Here is a 23,869-nt window from a genome sequence, read left to right on the forward strand (position 1 = left end):
CTAATTGCTAAATCTTTTCATCCTCATTTTACTTTGAGTTGGTGTTTCCTGAATACCACTATGTCCATAACTTGCTATATTGTTGAGATTCATGGAATGCTCTAATACATGTACAATGTTTCTATTAGCTTGAATTAGAATATCATAATGAATTGAATAGTATATCACAGCTTTATCACTATCATCTAACGTTTTGTTAGTCATCAGCTTCTCTAGATGTGTAACATGTACTTCTAGCAAGGTGAAGATTTATTACCTGAAAATCAGATTTTTTTTTATTTGATACAATGAAACTTATCTAAACCAAACCTGTAGAATTTGGTCAGTTTGGACAGATGTACGGTTTATCCCAGTTCAAAAATTATTTAAACTAACGCAACAGGACTTTAAAGAGTGCCAGGGATCAATAGGATTTTAAAGGTCAATAGGACTTAAAAGCGGTTTAGTTAAAACAGGTTGCACTGTACAAATAATAGTTTTGGATATGGAAAATACAACTTTTGAAAATATACATTACTTTCACAAGTGATGGTAAGTGACCAATTTAGTACACTGAAACCTGTCTCAACTGAACCTGGATAATTTTAAAAAGTAATCAAGGGAACCAAGGTTATAGCGGTAATCAAAAGAATGCAATCCAGGGACAAAGACCAGACATACACAACAAAGAACATGCAGTAACTAAAATCATACATACCAAGTAACAAAAGCAAATGAGCAACTCGGACTCCACTAAAAACTGGGAGCATGGACCAGGTGCACTGGTAGGGTAAGCGTCCTCTGAAAACCAGTCCAATAGTCGTTTTTTCATATTTACGGAGTGCAAGCCATTTTAGCAAGTTATTCAAAGGGACGTAACCCTTCAATACCCGACACTCTGGTTGGCTGTCTCATTGGGGAAAGGGAAAACAGTAAACATTTTTCTTGGAAACTTAAATTATTTTCACTTCGGTCAGTACCTGAATGGTTTGAAATAAGTTATTTAAAAGTATCCAAGTACTAACCGCGGCTCTAATAAATTGAATATATTGAATAAGTCTTCTGCTATCCATTGCTCCAATATGACAGTAAACCAGTCTCTTGGATAACAAATTTGTATGTTACTCCCCTTTGCTAAAATTCCTAAAAAAACGAAGCCAAAGTCGGGGATATGAAAAGGACTTTCCGGGCACTTTATAAAGTTACATTTACAACATGAAACAATTAAAAATGAATGATTTCCCCCTAATGTCAATAATGTAAGACATGAGATCAGAATGTCTTGCGGCAGAAATATAGAGAAAAAATCATTTCAACAAACAAATGTAGATTTTCATTTAATATTTCTAACAATTACTACTAACTCAGGGCCGTCTAATTAGCATTTATGGATTATTTGTAAAGCGAATAATCATTACTTTCAGAGAGTAAAATTGTTTATTGAATTTGGAATTTTTTGGGGCTTAATAAAATAAGTAAAAAGATTTTTTTTAAATTACGTCACTACTAAGGGGGTTAGTTATGCCTTCATGACATAGGAGGGGGGGTAGTGAGTTCCTTGGCTTTTGTTAACCTACTAACCATACCTCTTAGCCATACCATAGTAAGGGTTAACATTACAAATTCATTTTTGGTCATTTTCTTATTTCCAAAATAATCCAAATTCAAACAATTATACCTTATTTAAAAGATTCTCAAAGAAACAAATATGTTACCAATCTTCTGCACAGAGTGTATATTCACTATTTCAAATCTTTACAATTCTGAAACAGATTTCTATTTTTATTTCTTAGTCAACAACTGCACATTCATACTTTGTTTATGGCATTAAGTAAGAAATGAACTTATATATGAGATCATATCGAGAAAATCTCACGCAGCGGCGAGGTATAATGAAATACCCTTAAAAAATTGCTAGTCCGTTCGTTCATCCGTCCGTCTGTCCCCATATCGTTTCTAGATGATAACTTGAGGACATATCATTGATTTTATTTAAACTTTGCACAGTTTTTAAATACCATGGAATACAGGTTAAGTTGAATTTTGAGCAAAATCCAAAATGTAGTTTTCGAACTTTGAAAATGTTTCACCATCACATGAGGGGTATTACTAAATATTTCATTAATGCCTTATTATTACAGATTTGAAGAAATCCTTATGTTTATGTATTCAAGCATAATAAGCCATTTTGAGTAAAGTGTGTGCCATGGGTTTTTCAAATTTTAAAATTGATACTTTTTTTCTTAGAAGTACTAGACATAGTCTTGAATTTTGATTATGTTCATGATTAAGACCTGATGAAATATCTTAGGTACAATATGTAATTAAATGGACAATTGACAAGGATTTTAAACTTCCTATTATTTTGAGGATATTGTAATTTACAATGCAAGTTTGTAGTTTTAAATTGATGTTTAGATGGCATGTCAGTTACTTTGATTCTAGAAAATCAAATGACGCTCACTCTATCGGTGCACCTGATCCGTGCTCCCAGCTTTTAGTGGAGTCCGGGTTGCTCATTAAGTGTTGTTTCATTGTACCTGTTATTTCGGTTATTTCATGTTCTGTGGATCTATTTTACCTTTCTAGACTTTGTCCTTGGAATATATATTCTTTTGATTCCAGCCCGAGTCTTGTTCACCTTGATTACTCTTGATATATTTAATAACCATGTTTCAACGCGAAAGCGATAATAAGGAATCCTGATATTTTAATTTTCACAAATTTTCTTTACAAATATCTCAGCAAGGTTTAAAACTTTATGGTATTTCCTTTTAAAAACAAAGAAGGCGTATTTGTAGAACTTGCTATAATAGTTAGAAAATTAAAAAACGAAGATATTTTCATCTTCATCTTTTATCTGTCGATAAGTCGATAGTGAAGTCATCCTGATGGAAATATTTAAATGTTCTCGAAAACGGTGAATTTTCTATTTTTATATTGTAGCCATTTGCACAGTGTTTCCGTGTTGCGCATCGAATGGAAAGAACATCTGCTACTCAAGGGTGAAAAATATCAAAAACAAAATAAAGAGTTCTTCATTTGTTTTTCTTGTTAAGCTGCATGTATAAAACATGCTAAAAGGTATGGAATAGGAACAAACTGAACCAGAATATGTTAATATTACAGTTATTTGTTCTCATTGGTGTCATTTTTAGCGTTGAAGGTAAGTTTTATACACTTTGCAACTTTCCCCGTAATTTGTAGCGTCGAAGGTGAGTTTTATCCACTTTGCATCTTTCCCCGTAATTTGTAACGTCGAAGGTAAGTTTTATCCACTTTGCATCTTTCCTCGTAATTTTTAGCGTCGAAAGGAGTTAAAGTTTCATACACTTCGCATCAAACCTCCTAAAATTTACAAATGCTTGTCTTAAGCTATGTATGTGTTTAATTTCGAAAGGCCGGATTAATTGCGATTTGTTTCAACAATGCTAGTGCTTGTAATATAATAAATCTGCTTTGTATCAGAAACTCTTTCTGAACCTCGCGTGAAACGTTGTGAAATTTTTGGGAATGTTGATAGGCAACACCATTGACTGTCTAGTATTTGAATTTTTGATTTGAATTAACCGGTCTGTTGACTGCAGTAGAGGACTATATAGGATATAGTTTCTTGGCACGAGTTACTATATTTTGGTTATTCACAATAACGACTTGATTATCCTGTCATTATATAGGTTTTCTTCATAATTAATTGTACTTTCAACATAAATCGCCGGAGCGCACTGAAATTCGTGTTGTGACGTTTTGGTGGGGAAAATGGCCGCGAGTAAATTATCGATTGTTTTTTACACAGGGAACATTCGATGAATCACTGCTATCTATTTAATCATCTGATTTTTCTATTGTCTTTGTGAAACTTTAAGTGAGTTTTAAAGACAAGGGCATGGAAGTTTAAAAAAAATGGGCGGTATTTTTTACAATTAACTTTTCCTAGCAAAACCGTAAATATCTTCATCGATGCTTTCACCTAAATTTTACTCGCATGCAATATCAAATTGAACGGTATCAGTTAAAGTAGCAGGGCATGCTTATCTTTCCGGTGCAGCTGATGTTTCTCCCGGTATATTGTTTTTGTTGTTTGTTTGTTTGTTTGTTTGTTGTTGGATTTTGTTTTGTGTTAAGGTTATCCGATACTAGCTAGCACTAACTAATACTTTAACTTTACTGAGATAAGTACCAAGAAACAACAGGTAATGATCAGATTAAGTTAAAGGACTGCAATTACAAAATAACAAAAAACCCTCTGCAAGGAACTTGTTTTTGTGTCAGATTACCAATATTACTGATAATTTGGTGAAACCTGTCAAAACCGCACCCCATTTGGATCTTAAAATTTGTTCGAATTAGCAAAATAAACTAAAACAATAGAATTAAAAGTATCTAGTTTAGACAATTTTTCAAAGTTCTGTTTAGAACAATAAATATATAATAAAACATCTCTAAACCGAACCTCATTTGGACATTAGAACCCGTTCAGTTTAGACGGGTGTACGGTTTATCCAGGTTTAATATATATTTAACCTGACACAATGGGATTTCAAGAAGTATCTGGTGCATACCGGTTTTCGGTTAATTCGGGGTTTGGTTGAGACAGGTTTCACTGTAATTAACATTTTATTCTTTTTTAAGCTGAGATCTATCAACGGAGTCCTCAACAGGTCAATGATCGTCATGAAAGGCATGTGGGACCACATCGGCATTTCTACAGTTAGTATAATGTATCTTAAAAAAAACAAAGGAAAACTCAAATATCTCCAAAGTAATACCTTTTTTTCTGTTCATAATACAGCTGTTTCTTACGATGTTTGCATTCTATTTGTAAATGAATCATAAACAGATATAAACGATATAAGATGTCCTAGTAGAAAGGAAATATGTATACAGAAGGGAAATAATGCTTAAGTAGCAGTCTTTGTAAGAATCCTGTAAATTCTGTAAACTGTAAACTCCCCCAAAAATGCTATCAATTTTATTTTTGTTATCAAGTTGCTTTAAAGGTCTTTATGATGAAATGTATAATTGTTCATTCCAATCTGTTTGCTGTTGGGAGTAGATTCACATTGAAAATCCAATAGTTTTTTTGTATTTTAGTGTCATTTACAGAGTAATCTCCCTTTAATTTCAATTCTGCAGTGCATTTTATATATATTTTTTTATTTCTAAAAAACAAACGTTCTATAAAGAACCTCATGTAAACTTCTGTTTACTTAAGCATTTTAAACAAAATATCAAAATAAAAATACGTAGGCTTTCAAGCAATTTTGCACGATTCTTAGTTGGAGTGCTACTTAACACCATTGACTTGATATTTCATTTCAGATGGGAAATCCCGCTACAGATATTTGTTACTTTATCTAAAAAATAACGAATATCCCACCAGCCCAAATTCTCAAGAAGTGTTCATCATGGCTTTATACAGTAGCGGGTTTTGTTCCATCACGTCACCAATTTATTCTCGTCCCAAAACTGTTGCTGTACGAATTGGTAGAACAACTATCCATGTTTTCAAAAAAAAGATGAACCTACCAGATGGGTTCAGCAAAAAGGGGGTACTGGTCACATGTAATGTCCCAGTGAGTGTTTTCGGATTGAACTGGGAATTTGCAGCAAGCGATGGTTTTCCAGTATTTCCAACAAGCTCTCTTGGACGGAGGTATATTGTACCTTCCCATATGCCTCGAAGAAACAGTCTATTTGGGATTACTACTATGTATGATGATACATCTATAACTATAAATATAAGGACAATAGGGGGACACGTTAATTTTACCAATACTATTTACGAGTATAATTCGAAATTAACTATATCGCTCAATGCTCTTCAAACCGTACAAATGCTATGTAATTTTTGCGATCTTAGTGGGACTTTGATAACGTCAACTCATCCTATCGTAGTTGTAGCTGGAACCGATTGTACAAATTTATTAAGTACATTTTGTAGTCACACCTCTGAAATGATCATTCCAACATCTAAATATGCTCATGCATTCGTCCTTCCTGCCTTTCCCGAATATAGAGGAATTGTGAGAATTTTCGCAGATCGGTACACATCCGTATTTGTGAAATCCCCAAAACGAACAACCCTATCACTACGTTCTCAGGAATTCGCAGATATAAAAAGCCATGATGTTCATGTAATTAAATCTACTGCTCCTATTATGGTCCAATATTATGGCAATTCAAAGAACGATACTGGCGAAAATGGCGATTCCTTTATGATATCTATACCAGGCGTCAATCAGTACAAAAGCCGTTACGTGTTCCACGTACCAGACCCAATGTTTAAGTATAAAAACACTCTTTCTTTCATTATTAGATCTAAAGAAAAACATGGTATCCGTCTAGATGGCAAACAAATAAAAATTTCAAACGAGAGGCGATCAGTGTTAGGCTTCACGGTTTACTCAACATTTGCGATCCCAGTTTCAACAGGATACCACGTCGCAGAACACAAACACGGGCATAAGTTCGCACTTTTCGTCGGTTGTATTGGGAAATATGACGGCTTTGCATACCCAGCTGGGATTGAACTAAATTAGTGGAAATGTACAGAGGTGGGTACAGAAATTGAAGATTGGGAGGGTCTGCTAACTGACAAAAAATAAATTTAAAACATGCGGACACCGTTTATAATTTAATTTCATTTAAATCAATATTTTCCAAAAAACGCAAAGGGAGAAGGGGAGGCTGGATCCGACTTTGAGGTAGACATTTTTTTCCGTGATTAAAGTAATAAATTAAAGGTAAAATAAATGAGTATAATATTGTTTTAGTGTGAATCGTGATGATATAAAATGAACAATTGTTTTCTTCAATCGAAAACAATAATTTGTTTCATTTTATTTTATGTTAAGGAAGTTTCCATAAAATGTAAATGCATTAATAAACACATAAGCATTGATATCACAGTGTCAATCCCCTACAGAGATGGTATACTCGCTATTTCAAAGCTTTACGCCCCTGCTACATTCAGTGCTAAACTCCACCCCTTTATGCAAATATACATGTATATGATATAGTTATTATAAATTTAGCACTCGCTAAAATTACCAGCTATACGGTAGTATAGTGCATCACAAACAGCTTTGCGGATTTATGACACTTCCGTTAATGTTTGACAGATGAGGACCTGTAAATGTCGAGGTACGGGACGTCGAATGGGACTTGATCTTTTTGTGATCAAAATCATTTTTTTGTACACCAAATTGAATTCTGTCATAACAAAATCATTTTTGTCGTACAAAAGTATATTATACAGACTTGTTTTATGATCACTACAATTTTGTAATGACAAAATTCATTTTGTAAACAAAATTAAATTTTCTCAAATATGTATGCAAATATTAAATTATTTGCATAGAAAATTGACTTTTGTTATCTCATACGGGAATTAAATGACAAAAGTCAACTTTTTTAGATAAAAATGAAATTGTATGCAAAATGTTGATTAAATTAGCATGTTGTGGTTTTGTAAAAAAAAAGTACTTTTCGTGATACAGAATTGAAAATTTAACACAAAAGTCAATTTGGTATGCAAATTAATTTTTCGTCTGGCTAGCAATAAGATATATTTATCGTATGCTTCTTTCTGGTAGTTAGGACAATTGTACAAAAATAACTCTTCTAAAGCAGAAATTACTGCCAGGAGAATCTAAGATCACACTTACAACATCTTTTGTTTGAGTCTTGAGAAATATTCTCATATTGTTTCAGTAATAACACTCAGGATGCAAAATGGATCATTAAAACATCAAAACTTAAAATTCAAACATACATAACAAAAATTAAAATTAGAAATAAAATGCAACGAAGAAAGCAGCATGATACAGCCACAGAGATCAAATCCTGAACAACTGAGATGAGTACAAGCACACCCATTAAGGTTGGTTAAGCTTTAAAATTTTATTGCATTAGACATTTGACACAGGATAGGACAAGAATCAAATTTGTAACTTTTCGGATACTAGTTTCAGTGTGGTTTAGTCACAACCTACAAAATCAATACAAATCTTTCTTTGGTGGTATGGTACCTTGTGAAACAATTCCAGTATTCTTTCCCTTTTGCTCATGTTATCGATGAGACTACAGGGAAATGCGTTTCTGTCCCTTTTATCCCTAACTCCCTGACCCCTTTTACGCCTTAATTTTCAATATATGGAGTCACAACCCTAAAAAAATATTCTTAGTCTAACCTTAGTGGTATGGCACCTTGTGGTACAATTTCAAGGTCTTTAAGAAATCAGTTTATTTAAACATGACATGAGTTTTAGTTTAAACAAAGTGTTTTTTTTCTAAGACATGCGTAACATTTTTCATCAGAAGAATTGAACTGAATGCCTCAATGGTATTGTAAAATCAAAACAAGAATAGTATAGAATAGTATCGGTATATTGTTGAGGTTCATGAGATTCGGACTGTAGATTTTGGTCAGTTTGGACAGATGTATGGTTTATCCCAGCTCAAAAATCATTCAAACTAACGCAATAGGACTTTTTTTGTCTTTGTAAGAATCATGCAAAATCTAAAAAATGTGATACACCCCAAAAAGGCTACATATTTTTGTTTTTGTAATTAAGTTGTTTTATGGGTCTGTACTATGAAATGTGTAATTATTCATTCAAATCTGCCTGCTCTTAGGACATAACCAACATTAAAAATGCAATAGAATCTATAGTATTTGAATGTCATCTACAGAGTTATCTCCCTGAATTTTGAAACCTACAGTGCAGTCTATATGATTTTTATCTCCTAAGAACACGGGTTATATGAAAAACCGAATGTCAATTTATGGTGACTCATATGGCAATTCAAACAAAATATCAAAAATAAGAATACGTAGGCTTTTCACCCATGAATCACATTTTGCATGATTCTTAGCTGGAATGCTACTTAAAGAATCTCAAATAAATAATACTTAACCGATCTTCAGCACAGAGGATATACTCGCTATTTCAAAGACTTACCACACTCAAGTGTTAAACCCCACTTCTTTATGCAAATTAGTACAGTGCACATGCCCGGTGAGCCTATAAGCTAGCAAAATGATACATTTTTTTGTACATAGTTCAGCAGGAAGTAGATGAACGTCGGCAAAGAAGATTGGCATTTTACAATGTATTAAAACTTTGTTGGCTAAAAAGTACAGTCAAATAATCTAAAAAAAATTCAGCCTAACCTCAAACTTATTGTCACTGAGGATATTTTGGATGTATTTTGCTCTAAGATACCATACATCAAACAAAAAATACACAAAAAAATGAACTTAACACATTAAAACTATTAAATCTCTTACGTATCAAAAAGGCAAATGACAATAGAGAAAAATGCTATGGTCAAAACCACACCAAAATACTAAATAGTTTTACTAAACATGTCATTCTCGTACAAAAAAGCTACAGATTCCTTACATTGTTTGACATTTAAAAAAAAAAATTCCCTGCAAATCACCATTTCCCCCGAATTATGGCATCTCAGGATTATTGGGTCAAATTTAGATACTATATACTAGTTAAGTCCTATCTCCTACAAGCACAAGTAGAGAAGCAGAGTTTCTTCATTTTCATTTTTTTAGTAAAACTATTTCTTCTCAAACATATACATACACGTGTATATATATTTCTTAATCTCACCTTAACGCCATCAACAATTATGCCAGGCATTCTACCAACTTTTGCTTTTGAGTCTGTCAAACATCTATTCAGGTCAAATAGCAATTCACCAGCATGTTTGCCAAATACCTGGTGGCTTTTATATATTGATAGGAAACCTGACATGAATGTCACGCGGTGTGAATTATTCTTTCTCTGACAGTGATTATATGGGGGCATCTAATCACTGTCAGAGAAAGAATAATTCACACCGCGTGATTAGATGGGGGAAACTTTGTCTTGATACAATTTTGTATTCTGAATATAAGTAAATATTTGACACAGAACAAGAATTTGACCAGGATTGAAGCAGTCACTTTTGGCCCCTTATTTCCTGATGGTTGAATTCAATACCTCGATATTCAATCCAATCTTTCATTTTGGCGGCTGTTCCAAATTTCCGTGTCCCAATTTTTTAAAAAGTTTTAACACCCAAATCAATACCAGTCTGACCGTTGAGGTATAGAATTTTGTGAAACAACATCATAGACATTTCCATGCTTTAAGGAGGTAGACTTAGGGTAAGGATAATGACTCTTAAAATCAATGATATATTTGAATCACAATCAATTTCACCAAAGCCTATCAAGCTTTCATTTAAAGGAGAATGAAATTAGTCAAAGCTACTTTGATGCTTACATGAGATTGATGTAAAAAACTGAATATCCTTGGTCTACCACCTTAACTGGATTTTTAAAAAAGAATTCTATGAAAAGTTTGTTTTTGGCCCTAATTCTAAAACGGTACTGGACATTAAAATCAATACCAACCCATCTTTTTTTGGTTTGGAACCTTGTTATAATATAAAATAAAGATTAACCATATAATATTCAAGTAATGACATGAAAACTTAGTGCCTACGGAGGGCAACGAAATTTGTCACAAGGACGGTGACGATGCAGTGCCATACCATTATACAAAAGCAATTTTTGGGGGGTTATTTAAAAATTGTGCGACACATTATAAAAATTGATTCACTACGATTGTGTGTAACATTTGTGTAATCATTTTTTTGTATTTCTTTTCAGAAATGTTAAGTTTTCTGAAAATGGCACTTTTCCTTTGAAGATGTACACGTGGTTTTCTTAGAATGCACCATGTGAAATGGAGATAACTCATGTCACATCAATAACTTGTTTATCATATATTCTCTACAAAATGTTTTTGATGTTTAGGGAAATTCCGCTTTTTATTTTCGTTGTATTTTTTTAAGCACCTCTCCAAAAGAAGATAATTTTTAGAAATTTGATTACAAAGAACCCACTACAAATCAAATTGGTTAAAAAACGTTTAACTAGAGGTATATCAGATACTTGATATTATTTTCGTCTTTTTATATTTACATACAAACAAGCAAATAAAAGTACAGTTTGGAGATCATCATGTGCTACCAATTCTAATGTATAAATGTATTTGATTTCCATACGGAAACTGACTTAAGACCCAATTTAAGTAATGAAATAGGTTTGAAAAGTAAAGAAAATAAATCAAAGACTGAAATCCTCAAAGTCGCTAATCGTCAAATATTCACTGCCACTGATTTTGGCTTACTTTCAACATCTGAAATGGCACGAATGCAATATGTTCTAAAATCACGCGACTTCCGTATTCCATGATATCAGATCACTTGTTTTAGAAAATACTTGGGAGTTTAGCGAATAAACATATCTAAACCCAGTTATACGATATAACCTTGTTTGCTAAAAGAGAACCAATCAACCAGAAAGCTGGTCAAATTATATTATGATGTGTTGTTATTTTTTAGTACCTGTACATACAATGTATGCTGAAAACCGATCTACCCACTATTTCATTGAAAAAGCTGTACTGTCAGAACCAGTATGTAGTATGGCTATATTTCATTGTTCGGTTGGTATTGTATGTGGGTTTTATTGATGAAAATTATAATATACATGTATACAAATGTAAATCCTTAAGTGTATTCAGGTTTCCATCGTTTTTTTTCTCAATGTGAATTAATTAAGTGAGTGAACAAAATTAATCAAATCTATGACTTAGTTATAAATGAAATTCAGTAAATTTGCACATCACCACGGAATGACCCAGGATTTCAGGTTCGGGGTGGCGGAAATAGAATCAAGTGCAGCAAAGCAAGGTAAAAAAAAACGTAGGGGGTCTAATTGTAAAAAATCAAGATTTCATGCATAAAAAAAAATCCTCATTTTTAGTTGGGGGAAGTAAACATCCCCTCCACCCCCTCTAGATCCCCCACTGATCACTGTTGGATGTCTGCATCCCTGTTCTACATGTAGTTCAATAACACACAATAACACACTTCTTAATTGTTTTGAAAAAAATAGCTTCTTTCTATACTGCTCATATACGTTATATTAGGGCAATGTTGAAAAATAAACTTCGTATGTGTATAATGCTCGTGAACGGACCAAAATGCAAGTCTCGCAGTTTTGGCGGGCTTGTGTCAAAATTGAAGATTTAGTTGCAGTTGGAATTTTCTCATTTTAGTTGACATTGTAATAAATTACTTCAATTCTTGTTAAAACAAATTGATTTTGAAACCTATTAAAAGCTATTTGATACATGATAAGGATCATTATCACCATTGCTAAAATTATAAGGAAATTTCAGGGGAGGAGATGTCATGACAAGCTGTCACACATGTGAAATTGGTTTTAGTTCAAATTAGAGGCTCTAGATAACCTGAATAGCTCACCTGGAGATTTTGAAATCGTATGGTTAAATAATCTAACCATTTAAACAAAAGTTTAAGAGCGTTATTCAACTTATCTTTACTAACATTATTCCTGGCACCCCTGGGCCACCTGAGCCATACAAAAAGTAGACTGTTTATGAAGGGCATTGAAGTCATTTACCCTATCAAATTTCAATACATTGGCACCTATGGTGTCAGAGAAGTTGATCTCTGAAAATTGTACTACCAAGGGGTTTTTTAACGTCCTTGACTACTCTTACAATTCTCGGACGGCCCAATTTGATGGGCTTTAAATAATTTTGATATTCATCTTAATTGGATTAAAAAAAAATAAAAGAAAAAAATAAATTTATTAATAAATGATAAAAGTAAGTGAATAAATAAATGTTTAGTAGAAAATTGTAGTGATATAAAAAAGAAATATGAATTGTGAATTATTGAAATGTTGGTTATTAAATACAAAATTACTACATGATTTGAAAAGTAAAAATAAAAATGAAATTGGACCATGTAAAGGCGGAAAATGCCAAGTTGGATGGAGAAGAGCCAAGGACAACCAGCCTCTGGCAGCCAATTTGTTTAAGCAAGCAGAACCAAAATTTTATCACATGTTTAATTTGTCCCTTTTTTTTTGGTCACAAATGGCTAAGTAAATGCAAAGACATACCGGTACATGTAGGCCAAAATGTGTATCCCCATAGGGTTTCAATGTCAACTTTGAGTGGCCACAGCCACCCGCTGAGCTACCTAAGCCACCCATAAAGAGAACCTTTTGTATAGGGTATTGGGGTCGTTAACTCTATTAGCATTTCGAAACATTGGCTCCTGTGGCTGTGGTTTCAGAGGAATTGATCTTTGAAAACTGGCCAATCAGAAGCTTAAATGCCCTCTGGCGGCCATCTTGTTTAATCAAGCTAAAACAAAAGAAGAATTTTTGTAGAGGTTCTTGCATACATCATTTCTGCCAAGTTTGGTTAAAGTTGGTCAATGGGATTTCATGCATTTAAACAAAATGTGAAAATGTGAAGATGGACGACAGATGCAAAGTGATAGCATAAACTTACTAGGACTTTTGGTCCAGGTGAGCTAAAAAGGTACGTTGCTAAACATTAAACATATTGCAAGAATAAAACTTTTGGAAATCTCACACTTTGAGAAAGTTTGAGAGGGAGATCTTTCAGTTAACAATTTTTAAAAATCAACACCTATGAGTCATGGTTTCCTAAGAATTTTTAGGTCCCGAGCCAAGTACACATACATTTTACAAGCTGTATACTTCGACACTGCCCTACCACTGTTTTTATATTCCTTTTTTAAAGCAATAAAGCTATTTTATAGTACAGACATAAATCTGTGAAAGTAGTATTGTTCGTGGGGTACCAATTTTCGTGGTTTTAGTGGGTAGGTCAAAACACGAAATTTGGTTCCCAACGAAAAGAAGATTTCCATTGATGTGTAAACTCAAAACCTCAAAGCCACGATTTCAAGAATCCACAAACTTTCGTTTCCTCCTTGATTCACGAAAATTGGTATCCACGAACTAAAGTACTTTCACAGTATTTGTAATCTATCCCTAGTTAGCTACACATAGCTTATTTCATGTTTCGGGTAGAGTGGTAGTACAATGTACATTGAATGCATGGGCCATCTTCACAATAAGCTAAGATAATCATTGGCACGGCCTATAAACAGACAGAAATGAATATGTACAAAAATACAGAATAGCATTTTTCAATCCTTGTATTTGTGTAGGAAGACAACAACTGTATGATAAAAATAAGTACTTCTTTCTAAATGTAGTAACATTTGAAATACATCTCTTGTATGAACAAGTAAGCTTTTCACGAATGAGAAATTACTTTTTTTTCAAATATATTATCAGTTTCCGTATTGACTCATCACTCAACAAAACAATCCAGTTTATTTTATACCAGTAAAAGCAAAAAAGGTGAAAATATTTCTGAAAGGTCATTGGATATTTTTACATTGTGGATCGCTTTAGCTGCCACCTCAGCCATGCATCAATTACATCGTAAATTAAGTAGCAGTCCGCCTAAGAATCATGCAATTTTCACTGAAAGTGATTTATTGATGTCAGATATTTTATCCAAATTGACTTACTAAACAAACCATTTTTCATTTTGTAATATTGACCAAATTACTACCGGTGTGTGTTAAGGAGGTAGACATAGAGTAAGAGACACCACTCTTAGAAATCATAGGAACGTTTGTATTCAGCATTTTACATCAATCTTATGTAATCATCTAATTAACTTGGATTCATTTTATTCTGCTTTAAATGAAAGCTTGAGAGGCTTTGGTGAAATTGAATATAATACAAACATATCACTGATGTCATGAGATATGTCTCTTACCCTAGGTCTACCTCCTTAAGTTAAATTGTGATTTTCTTTTTCTTTTGCATTATTATTCAAACATGTCTGGTCTTTGTCCCTGGATTACATTCTTTTGATCACCGCCAGAATCTTGTTTCCATTGATTACTCTTTTCTACTATATAACATTGTTTGCAGGGGTACATAAAATAAATACTAACTAGTCTACATGCCTTTTGAGACTGTGGATGAAGGGCCTCCAACACTAAAGCAACTGGGAGGTCTATTTCTTCAAAATTTCTATCAATTTCCTCAGGAAGATCTCTTTTCATCAATCGTATATCAGGATTTGACATTGCAGACCTCAACCCTCTAAAGTTCTCCCAAACACATGATTCATCTTTATGATTACCAAGAGTACACCTTTGAAAGGAAAATTAACTATTGGATCTGACATTTTCACCTTCATCTCTGACATGGTTGAGAAGGGGCTGCTCCTTTTTTCTAACTTAAAATTTTGTGTTACAGTAGTCCCTCTTTTATGTGGCCACCCATACTGCAATTCAAAACTGGCCACATAAGAGAGGTTATGCCAATTTCATTATTTCATTGTATCTGTTACATGTACGTTGTTATATACTTGTACGCAAATTATAAACACTTTTATTTCATATTTGTTATGTATATGTAATATCTTTAAAAAAAAGAAAAAAAAAAGACGGGTGGCCCATGTTCAGATGACCGTTTTAGAGAGGGCTTACTGTATTGCATAAAGTTTCTATTTTGTCTATTTTAGAAAATGCAAATTTTTTATAGGTACATGTATTTACCTTTTTAAAAAAGTAATATACATGTATGCAGAAACTAGAGTATCCTACTGCGAAAATGTACTGCTTAACTCTAAAGTTAATTACCGAGGAAGGATTTTTAATCTTAAAACACCAAAGGCATTGTTTGCTACAATAATTTACATTTGAAATAGAAGAAGATTGAAGAATGCTTCATTTCAAATTAAGGGTCCACATAAGGCCTAGTAATACGAGTATACAAACGTTATTTAAACAAACAAACGCAGCATGCATAGACAAAAAAAAGGAGAAACATTAAAAAAATTAAAGTAAAATGAAATTACAAAAAAGGATCGGGGGATTAAAATATTTTGGAGTGTTTTATATATATATATATGTGTGTGTGTGTGTGTGTGTGTTATTCATAGTACTGTAAAAAAATTGGGTCAAAGACAGAAATGGCCAAATTTCGTTAAACAGGAAGTAGATGTTTGCAAGGCCTAACATTGGATCCCACGATATGGGACCCTTACCTGATGCTGGATAACAAACATGAAAAGGCTGGGATTAGTAGTGCTTAGAGAAGTGTTACAACAATAATTTCCCCACCAACTGACTTCCGACCACGGCCCTCCCGTCCAACATTCACTATACTCTAACCAAATTTTTACAATGTGAAATTCGACTAAAAATGTTTGCGTGAAAGTTTGGAGGAATTGATCGTATGTTTCTGTATACAAAAAGAAATTGAGTGAGTTGTTGCCTTCCATACAGAAATGCAATTACCTCATATTTGGTAATGTAACAATTGTACGGTTCAGAAACACTTTATAAATGTGAACTGTCAATTTCAAATAAAAAAAATGTAAATCAGAAACACATTTTACACATTATTGATTTTTTTCAGGTAACATCCCATATCTTAGAATCAACATTATGAAAAGTGAATTAGCCCTGATTGTTTTACTTAAAGTGTAAGTCTCGGTAATCAGTCGGGTGAAATATGGTATGAAAAAACATACCAATGTGAAGCTTCATTTGACTGTTTGCACCATCAGGAATCAAGGAAAAAAGACAAAAATTTCCATATCACCTGTTAAATTGAGTTATAATTTCATTGCAATGCACTGTAAAAGAACATTTATAGGGCAGAAAACTCTTTCAAAAGCCTCATTATTTTCTAATATTCTATCGACCAATACCTGACCAGCGAGAGCCGATCAAATAAATGGTCTTTTCAATTAGAGTAAGCACCCTTAAGTGAAATTGTAGTTCTGATTTTTCCCATTATGCCTGTTTCTTGCAAAAACTTACACTTACATGTACATTGTAAAGTAAATCAAAATACAGTGTTTGGGTTGCTGCTAATTAATAAAATATAATGAACACAGATGGTTTAATTTTACTGAAAATATGAAGAACACAGTAAAAGAAAACACAAAACTGTACTGGTAACCCTAAACTCCACATCAATTTAAACAATCTAATGAATTACAAAACAAGATACTTACTCTGGTTTTAAACAGCATAACAAGGCAAAATCTGCATTAAATCTTTTAAAAATCTCTTCTTTCAGTGTTTTGCCTGACCTTAATATCCTTAATTCTTCACATCTCGTCGCTTGAGTTTGTACAGCTATCATATAATCTCTTATGGTGGACCTCACAAAACTAAAATGGACAAAATTATAGTTGATACAACGTGTATGTTTGCTAAAAGAATGTCCAGTGGGATGAATATTTAGTTACATAGAATTTTGTAGAAATGACTGTGTACATGATTGATTGATTGATTGATTGATTGATTTTCTTTATTTCCACCATTAATTATGAGTTACATTTTATATTCACAACACTAATTTACATACAAAATGGACACAATTAGTATACAATATACACACAAAAAAAATCAAGTCCAAAAATATCTATGACATTTCAGTGTCCAAAATTGAATCTATGGTTGCCCAAAACAGGTTTGAATTTGAGGTACATTTTATAAAGGTGACCTGCCAAAGAGTATATCAGATGTTTCCACACATCGGATTCTAGTGTTTGTATGAAGTCAGTAATTCCACCGAGCAGGGATTCCAGTATATTTTCCTCGTTCTGAAGGAAGGACGTTACGGATTGCTGAACTGGCAGTATGTCAACAAGAGAATAAAATATAGTGTTCTCTCATCAATAAGTTGTTCACAGTTTAGAACTAAATGTTTCACTATGTCATGTTCGATTGCACATGGTACATATAACTTCTTTAATAGCTAGAGATCCTATTTTGACCATGAATTCACCGATGCTAGACGAAGTCATCTGTGCTCGGTTAGCGTGTTGTGAATGCGGTAAAACCTATCAAGTGCCGGACGATTTTGTATGGACGATTTCCATCGAGTTTCTTTCTGAATGTCTATTGTCTGTTAAATGATTTTTGACCAAAGTCGTTTGTCGGGAATAAAAGTATCCTTGTATTGTGTTTGGCTCTGCACAATGTACCAAACAAATGTAATTTAAACTTGTCAATAAGTCCTTCGATTGACTACAATCCAATACTGCAGATACACGAATCTGTCGGTGATTGTCTATCAAAGCCAAGAATGAAACGAACAAAGTAACGCTGCGTTTGTCCAAGTATCTGAATTTCGGTAAAAGTCCGTTTACCCCAGGTTTCACAAGCATACATGGCAGTCGGTAACACAATTCGTTTCAAAATTATGGTATTTGTTATTATTGGCATACCATCCCGATTAAGTCCAATATTATGCAAGGAATGTAAGTTTTTCTTCAATTTCTTACACGCATTTTCAGTTCCTTCATAAGTTTTTCGGCAAGAATCAATTAATGTCCCAGCGTAGGTGATTTTATCTTTGACAGAAACAGTTCCATTTCCAAATTTAAACATGTATTCGGAATTGTTCAGTTTATGTGATTTCGAAGGAGTGAAAATCAGACAGTTGCTTTTACTAGCATTATACTTGAGTCTCCAGTTTCGCGCATACGCATCTGTTACATTCAAGATAGTTTGTAATCCATCTACGGACGCACTTAGCAATGTCGTATCATCCGCAAGTAGGATTGTCGGTATATGTAAATTTTCTATTTTAAGTCCACAGTGAGTTTCAAGACGTTCGTAGATGAGATCGTTAATAAAGAGAGCGAATAGCCAGGCAGACATTACACGACGCTGTCCAACACCTCTCTGGATAGGAAACACTTGACTAGTCCTCGGGTTGTATTGCACATGAGCTGTAGCCATTTTATAAGAGTTGTGAATAAGTTTCCAAAGTTTTCCGGTAATTCCAATTTGCCAAAGATTATACAAGAGACCATCTTGCCAAATGCGGTAAAACGCTTTCTCGTTGTCTAAAAATATAGCAAAAACAGTTGATTGTCGTTCTGTATAATAATTTATTGATTCTTTAATTTTGAAAATAGCCGGAATCGATCCATGTTCCTTGATAAAACCAAACTGCAGATTATGAGGAACAACAGTGTTATTTTTCTCTAACAGTTTCTGAATACGTGGGATGCATATTTAGTTACATAGAATTTTGTAGAAATGACTGTGTACATGTATGATTAAGGACTTGAAATCTAATTATTAATCTTATTTGCTGATCTCCCTCTTATTGGTATATTTGTGGTTTCAGGAGCCAGTTGAAGGCAACACAGACTTTTTTCACTGTTTGGTAGGGTAGTTGTCTGAGTCTTTGACAATATTCCTGTTTCCACATTGATCTCTATTTTTCAATTTCAGTTTAGGCAATACAGTCTGAACACTGAAAAAAATATTATCAAAATACATTCAATGATTATGTAATAAAAAAGCTACATCTTTTTTTCTTGCTGCTTGGTTTTTCATTGTAATGTTCATAAAATATTGAGTCTAGTGAGGCCAGAGAAATATAATTCACAGCTAGTTTATCGATAAAATTATCAAGCGGGAGAATGAGATTCCCTAACCTTTACACTTATTTATTAAACTACTTTCTCCCCTTCAGATGTATTGATCTGAAATGTTTGTAGCAGACGCCCAGAAGGCAGAAAAATTGGAAACTGTGGATTATGTTTAATTATTTTGGGATACAAAAAAGTTGGAAAAGGTTAAAGTGAAAATTATGAATTTATGTTTTGAATCCTTTTCATTCACTTTCATAAAATATCAGGGGGTAGGTAACTTGTTTTCAACACTTCTGTATTTGTTTGTTTTGGTAAAAAGAATAATGTGGTATGAACATGTAACTAAGACATCATAGAATGGGAAACTGAAGGGTTTTTTTTATTATACGCAATACTTTTTAAGTTATGATCATTTAAAGTGAAGTTGTTATTATTGATTAAGTAAGTACGAAATCTCATTCCCTGTAGCATATTTATATGAGATTTCAGTTAGTTGTAAAGCTCTAGTAAATTTTTTGTCTCTGGTGAGGCTAAAACATAAGATAAATCATACCTATTACACGGAGCATACATTTTTGTCATCTTGCAAAATCATACAGACATACAAATGTACACGTATTTCTATTTTCTATTAACTAATTTGAAATGATGTAAAGAATAATATGTTTAAATCATTTCAAACGATTATTAACATAACAATGAGAATGGTAGAATTAAAAACATTATTTCCATAAAGCCTCTTTCAAGGGAGATAATTGGCAGGATAAGTCTTTCAAAGGGGGTAATTGGCGGGAAAATGATCTACTGAACTGTACCTATAGGAATTTTAGGTTTTTTTGTTACTATTACAAGAAAGAAAATTTCAGTGAGCCCAAAATTACATTTTTGAAATACGAAAGAAAGCCGGATATATTTTTAAGTATAAGTGTTCTTTATATAAAGTTATGGGAAATTTCATCTACACGGTCAGCCTTTTAGAAGTTGACGAAATATTGAAAATTCCCTACAGAATCCATATAAAACGGAGTAAAATACTGGCTTTAGTTAGGGTCAATTATCTCAAAATGATATTCAGTGACATACGTTTTTTACATTAAAATTCTAAAGTACATTCATGGTCATCTTTGAAAAATTAGGAAATTTATCTACTAGAAATATTAGGTATGATCAACCTTCATGCTAACTTGAGTTGAGCCCAATTCATTATGCGCTTTCCCTAGTCCAAATTTCCTCTAAACATGCGACTTCCTCTTTTTTATTTGGATATTGATACATGTATGTGAGTTAAGAGGAGAATATAGAATGGCAGGGTAAGATGGAATTCAGAATGCACTTACCCAAGGAAATTCCTAACACAAAATTTCAATCACATAAGTAAGAATTGAATAATCACCTGTCTTAATCCTTCATCGAATTTTCAATTGTGTGCTTTACAACATTTTTATTGCTATTGATTGTTTGTTTGTTGGGGTTTAACGTCCGAGCAGCAATATTTCAGCTATATTCAGACAATGAACATGAAATGGATGATAAAATGAACATGAAATGATGAAATGAAAAAGGGATAGGACACAAAGACAATGGGGTCGACAAATTTTGATTGCCACTGGAAAATAGGGAGATGTGGGTAGGGTCGGGCAATTTAGCCTCTTGTGGCGGAGCCCTATGATTCCTACTCCGGAAGAATACCACAGTAGGGTTCTTTAACGTGCGAGGAACGTGGCATCTTTCCCAACACGGTGCACGACTATGGTTTGCGGTCAGGCTTTCCGTATCATAGCCTGACAACCCCAACATGTAACACGCCAGGGGTACCTCATTCCACCACCTGGGGCACACATCCCAGTTGCTCTGTGGGCAGAGAGCCCTAGCCCCCGGCTAGGGTTCTGAGCACTATTTAGTCGCCTTTTACGACAAGCTTAGCCCTGCTGCAGGCCTATTCTTTTAACACCCAGACCTGCACGGGATTTTATTGGTTTAGAGTTGCCTGATAAGTGATCATGTACCACAGACTGGGACAAAATTAATTCTAAAAATTGTATGTCACAATGTAAATATCTTTTAAATTTCTCCACATATTCCTTCTGATTCCCATTTAAGTTCGCATTTGCAACCTTGTTCAGAATAAATAAGGGAGTTATAGCTGTGTCACTACAGAATAAGTGCAGCTCGTTTTCTACTAATCCCTTTTGGGATTCAGTGTCCGGGGCTGTTTTTTTTTTTATTTGGCCGTCCACTGCCAAATCAGAAAACAGCTCCGGACAATGAATCCCAAAAGGTCCGTATCAGTTTTCTACATCCGTTCTTGTCCATTCTGATACTGAAACATGTAAAGGCGATACTGTTTTAAGACCAGTGCGTTGACTGTTACCACTGCACCCAGTACCAGGGAAAAAAATAGATATTTTTCGGAAAAGGTGAAAATAGAGTAAAATTTTGTATGAATATTTTTTTTTAATGAATTGAAAGTTATAAAAGAAAAAAAAAGATATTAAGTCGCGTGAAAAAAAATCAGTAACAAGATGTAAAAAAACTCTTTTTAAAACAGTTCCTTTTTTGCTTGGTTTTGGATAAAATCTTGTATGGTGGAGTTATATGATTAATTGATTAATGATATAATGATTAATTATAATGATTAATAATCCATCCATTTTAATTAATCAAGCACATGTGTTTACTAAGCCAGTTATCTACTGTCCTGATTTGACGCGTGGATGGATTTAGAGCAATAAATCTTAATTATAATGTAATTGTTTGAGGTCACGCAACAATCTATTGATTAGCGCAATAAAATTTAGTTTTTACGACAAATATATAAATTTCAAAATATTTTTGGATAATATCTGTAAAAAAAAGAAATAAATCAATTAAATGAAATAAGCCCTATGATATGATTGTTAAGATCATCTTTGACGTGAAAGATAAAAGAGAATCAGACGGGTTAGTTTAGTGAATGTATATTAATGGTAATATAAACAATGAGAAGTAAAATGTTTTGACTACGTTTTCATGGATCAAAAGGAACTGATGATTCTTTGGTTTTTGGGTCTTTTTAATAAATAAAATGTAGCTTTGTATAGTCTGTATACTCACTAAAGCGGAAAGAAGCCACGCCTCATATTGAGTTTTACATAAATACTTGATCTCGTATCTATGTATCGGTTCCTGCGTAAATATAATTTTTGTGGAATTTTAGCTTCTATTTCAATTTTTGATACACATAACTAGACTGATACCATCCGTATTGCATGTAAACCCTTAGGAACAGGGTTAGTATCCCTTGGGCAAAGATAAACATTAGTTCGTTTAGATTGATGCCATCGGTGTTAAATCTAAATCCTTCGGAACAGGGTTCGTACCCATTGGGCAAGGGAATGCAGTACAAGTATGCCGAGTTACCAGTGTGGTGATTGCGACTTGAATTGCAGAGTACTCTGTGTATTCTGTGATCAATATGAAACATGGTTTCACAACATATGTCAGAAATTAAATAAAGATCAATACAAAATCTTAACAAAATGCAAAGACATAGACTACATCTGCTCAAAATGTGGTCGAACTAAAGACTGTGCATTTTATTATGATTTCTCTCACAGACTAGATCAGAGAAATATTCAAATGTAATTATATGAATTTCTAATTTTACATCTCTGCCATTATCAGACTTATCAAATCTTGTCAATGCATGTAGAGATGCAAAAGAAAATGACCAAAAAGGTATTTTTTTCAGTGTCAGTAATTTGTTTTACACATGTCTATTAAAGGTAGATTTTAAATTCAATTATGTTTCTTTATGTGTTTTTTTAAACCATGTTTCATCCACTGCCTGATTCTTACAGAGAGTGACACTTAATTGCAATATTAAATATTTAATTGAAAAAGAATGAAATTGTTTTTGATTTTGATTTCTTTGACTTTAGAGAGAATAATCCAGGGAACCAAGGTTATAGCGGTAATCAAAAGAGTGCAATCTTTTATTTTGAGTGATCGGGCTTTGCTAAGGTATTGGTGATTTCTCGAAGTGGCAGAAAAGTTCGAGAATATATATTTTTTTGTGAGTTGACAACACCTGAAGAAGCGATATAGCTTCAATATGGATCAGAAGAAGCAAACATAACAGACAGAAGAAGGAACAACCTCTTCCGAAAAAAATAGACGTAAAAAATCAAACCAACAAGACATGAACAATGGCAAAATGGCGTCGTACGCTTAGGCAGCCGGTAAACACTATAACAAAGCAGATAACAATACTGACTTAACTGGTGTAAAACCGATATTTCTCAGAGAATATGATGTGTTTGGCGATACAAAACCACACAAAGTGATTGGCTCACCCATTTAGAACTTTACAAAGCAATTGGTAACAAAATCAAACCACATTTCATTCGTGGTATTCAAAGAATCACAAACAACTGGCGTATATATCTAGACAACGAAGATGACAGGGACAAGTTACTAACTGAAAGGGTCACTATCTGCGGAAAGACAGTAATACTAGTGGGACAAAAACCCTTTAGAAAGCGTAATGACCT

At 33.4% G+C, this 23,869-nt stretch overlaps 1 protein-coding gene and 1 pseudogene across 1 annotated transcript; one reads left to right on the forward strand and one right to left on the reverse strand.

The window, feature by feature from the left end:
* Positions 1–22,994, reverse strand: LOC148617154 (uncharacterized; annotated as a pseudogene).
* Positions 2,985–6,749, forward strand: LOC148617155 (peptidylaminoacyl-L/D-isomerase-like). The gene is made up of 3 exons (XM_088584511.1): positions 2,985–3,145; positions 4,612–4,689; positions 5,302–6,749. Exons 1-3 carry the CDS (start codon positions 3,094–3,096, stop codon positions 6,519–6,521), a joined length of 1,350 nt encoding a protein of 449 aa, XP_088440637.1. The 5' UTR covers positions 2,985–3,093; the 3' UTR covers positions 6,522–6,749.
* Positions 22,995–23,869: the final 875 nt, after the last annotated feature.

The sequence above is a fragment of the Perna viridis genome, chromosome 5 (assembly GCF_037379345.1).
Source record: "Perna viridis isolate PV_CMFRI_1.1 ecotype Kerala chromosome 5, ASM3737934v1, whole genome shotgun sequence".
NCBI lineage: Eukaryota > Metazoa > Mollusca > Bivalvia > Mytilida > Mytilidae > Perna > Perna viridis.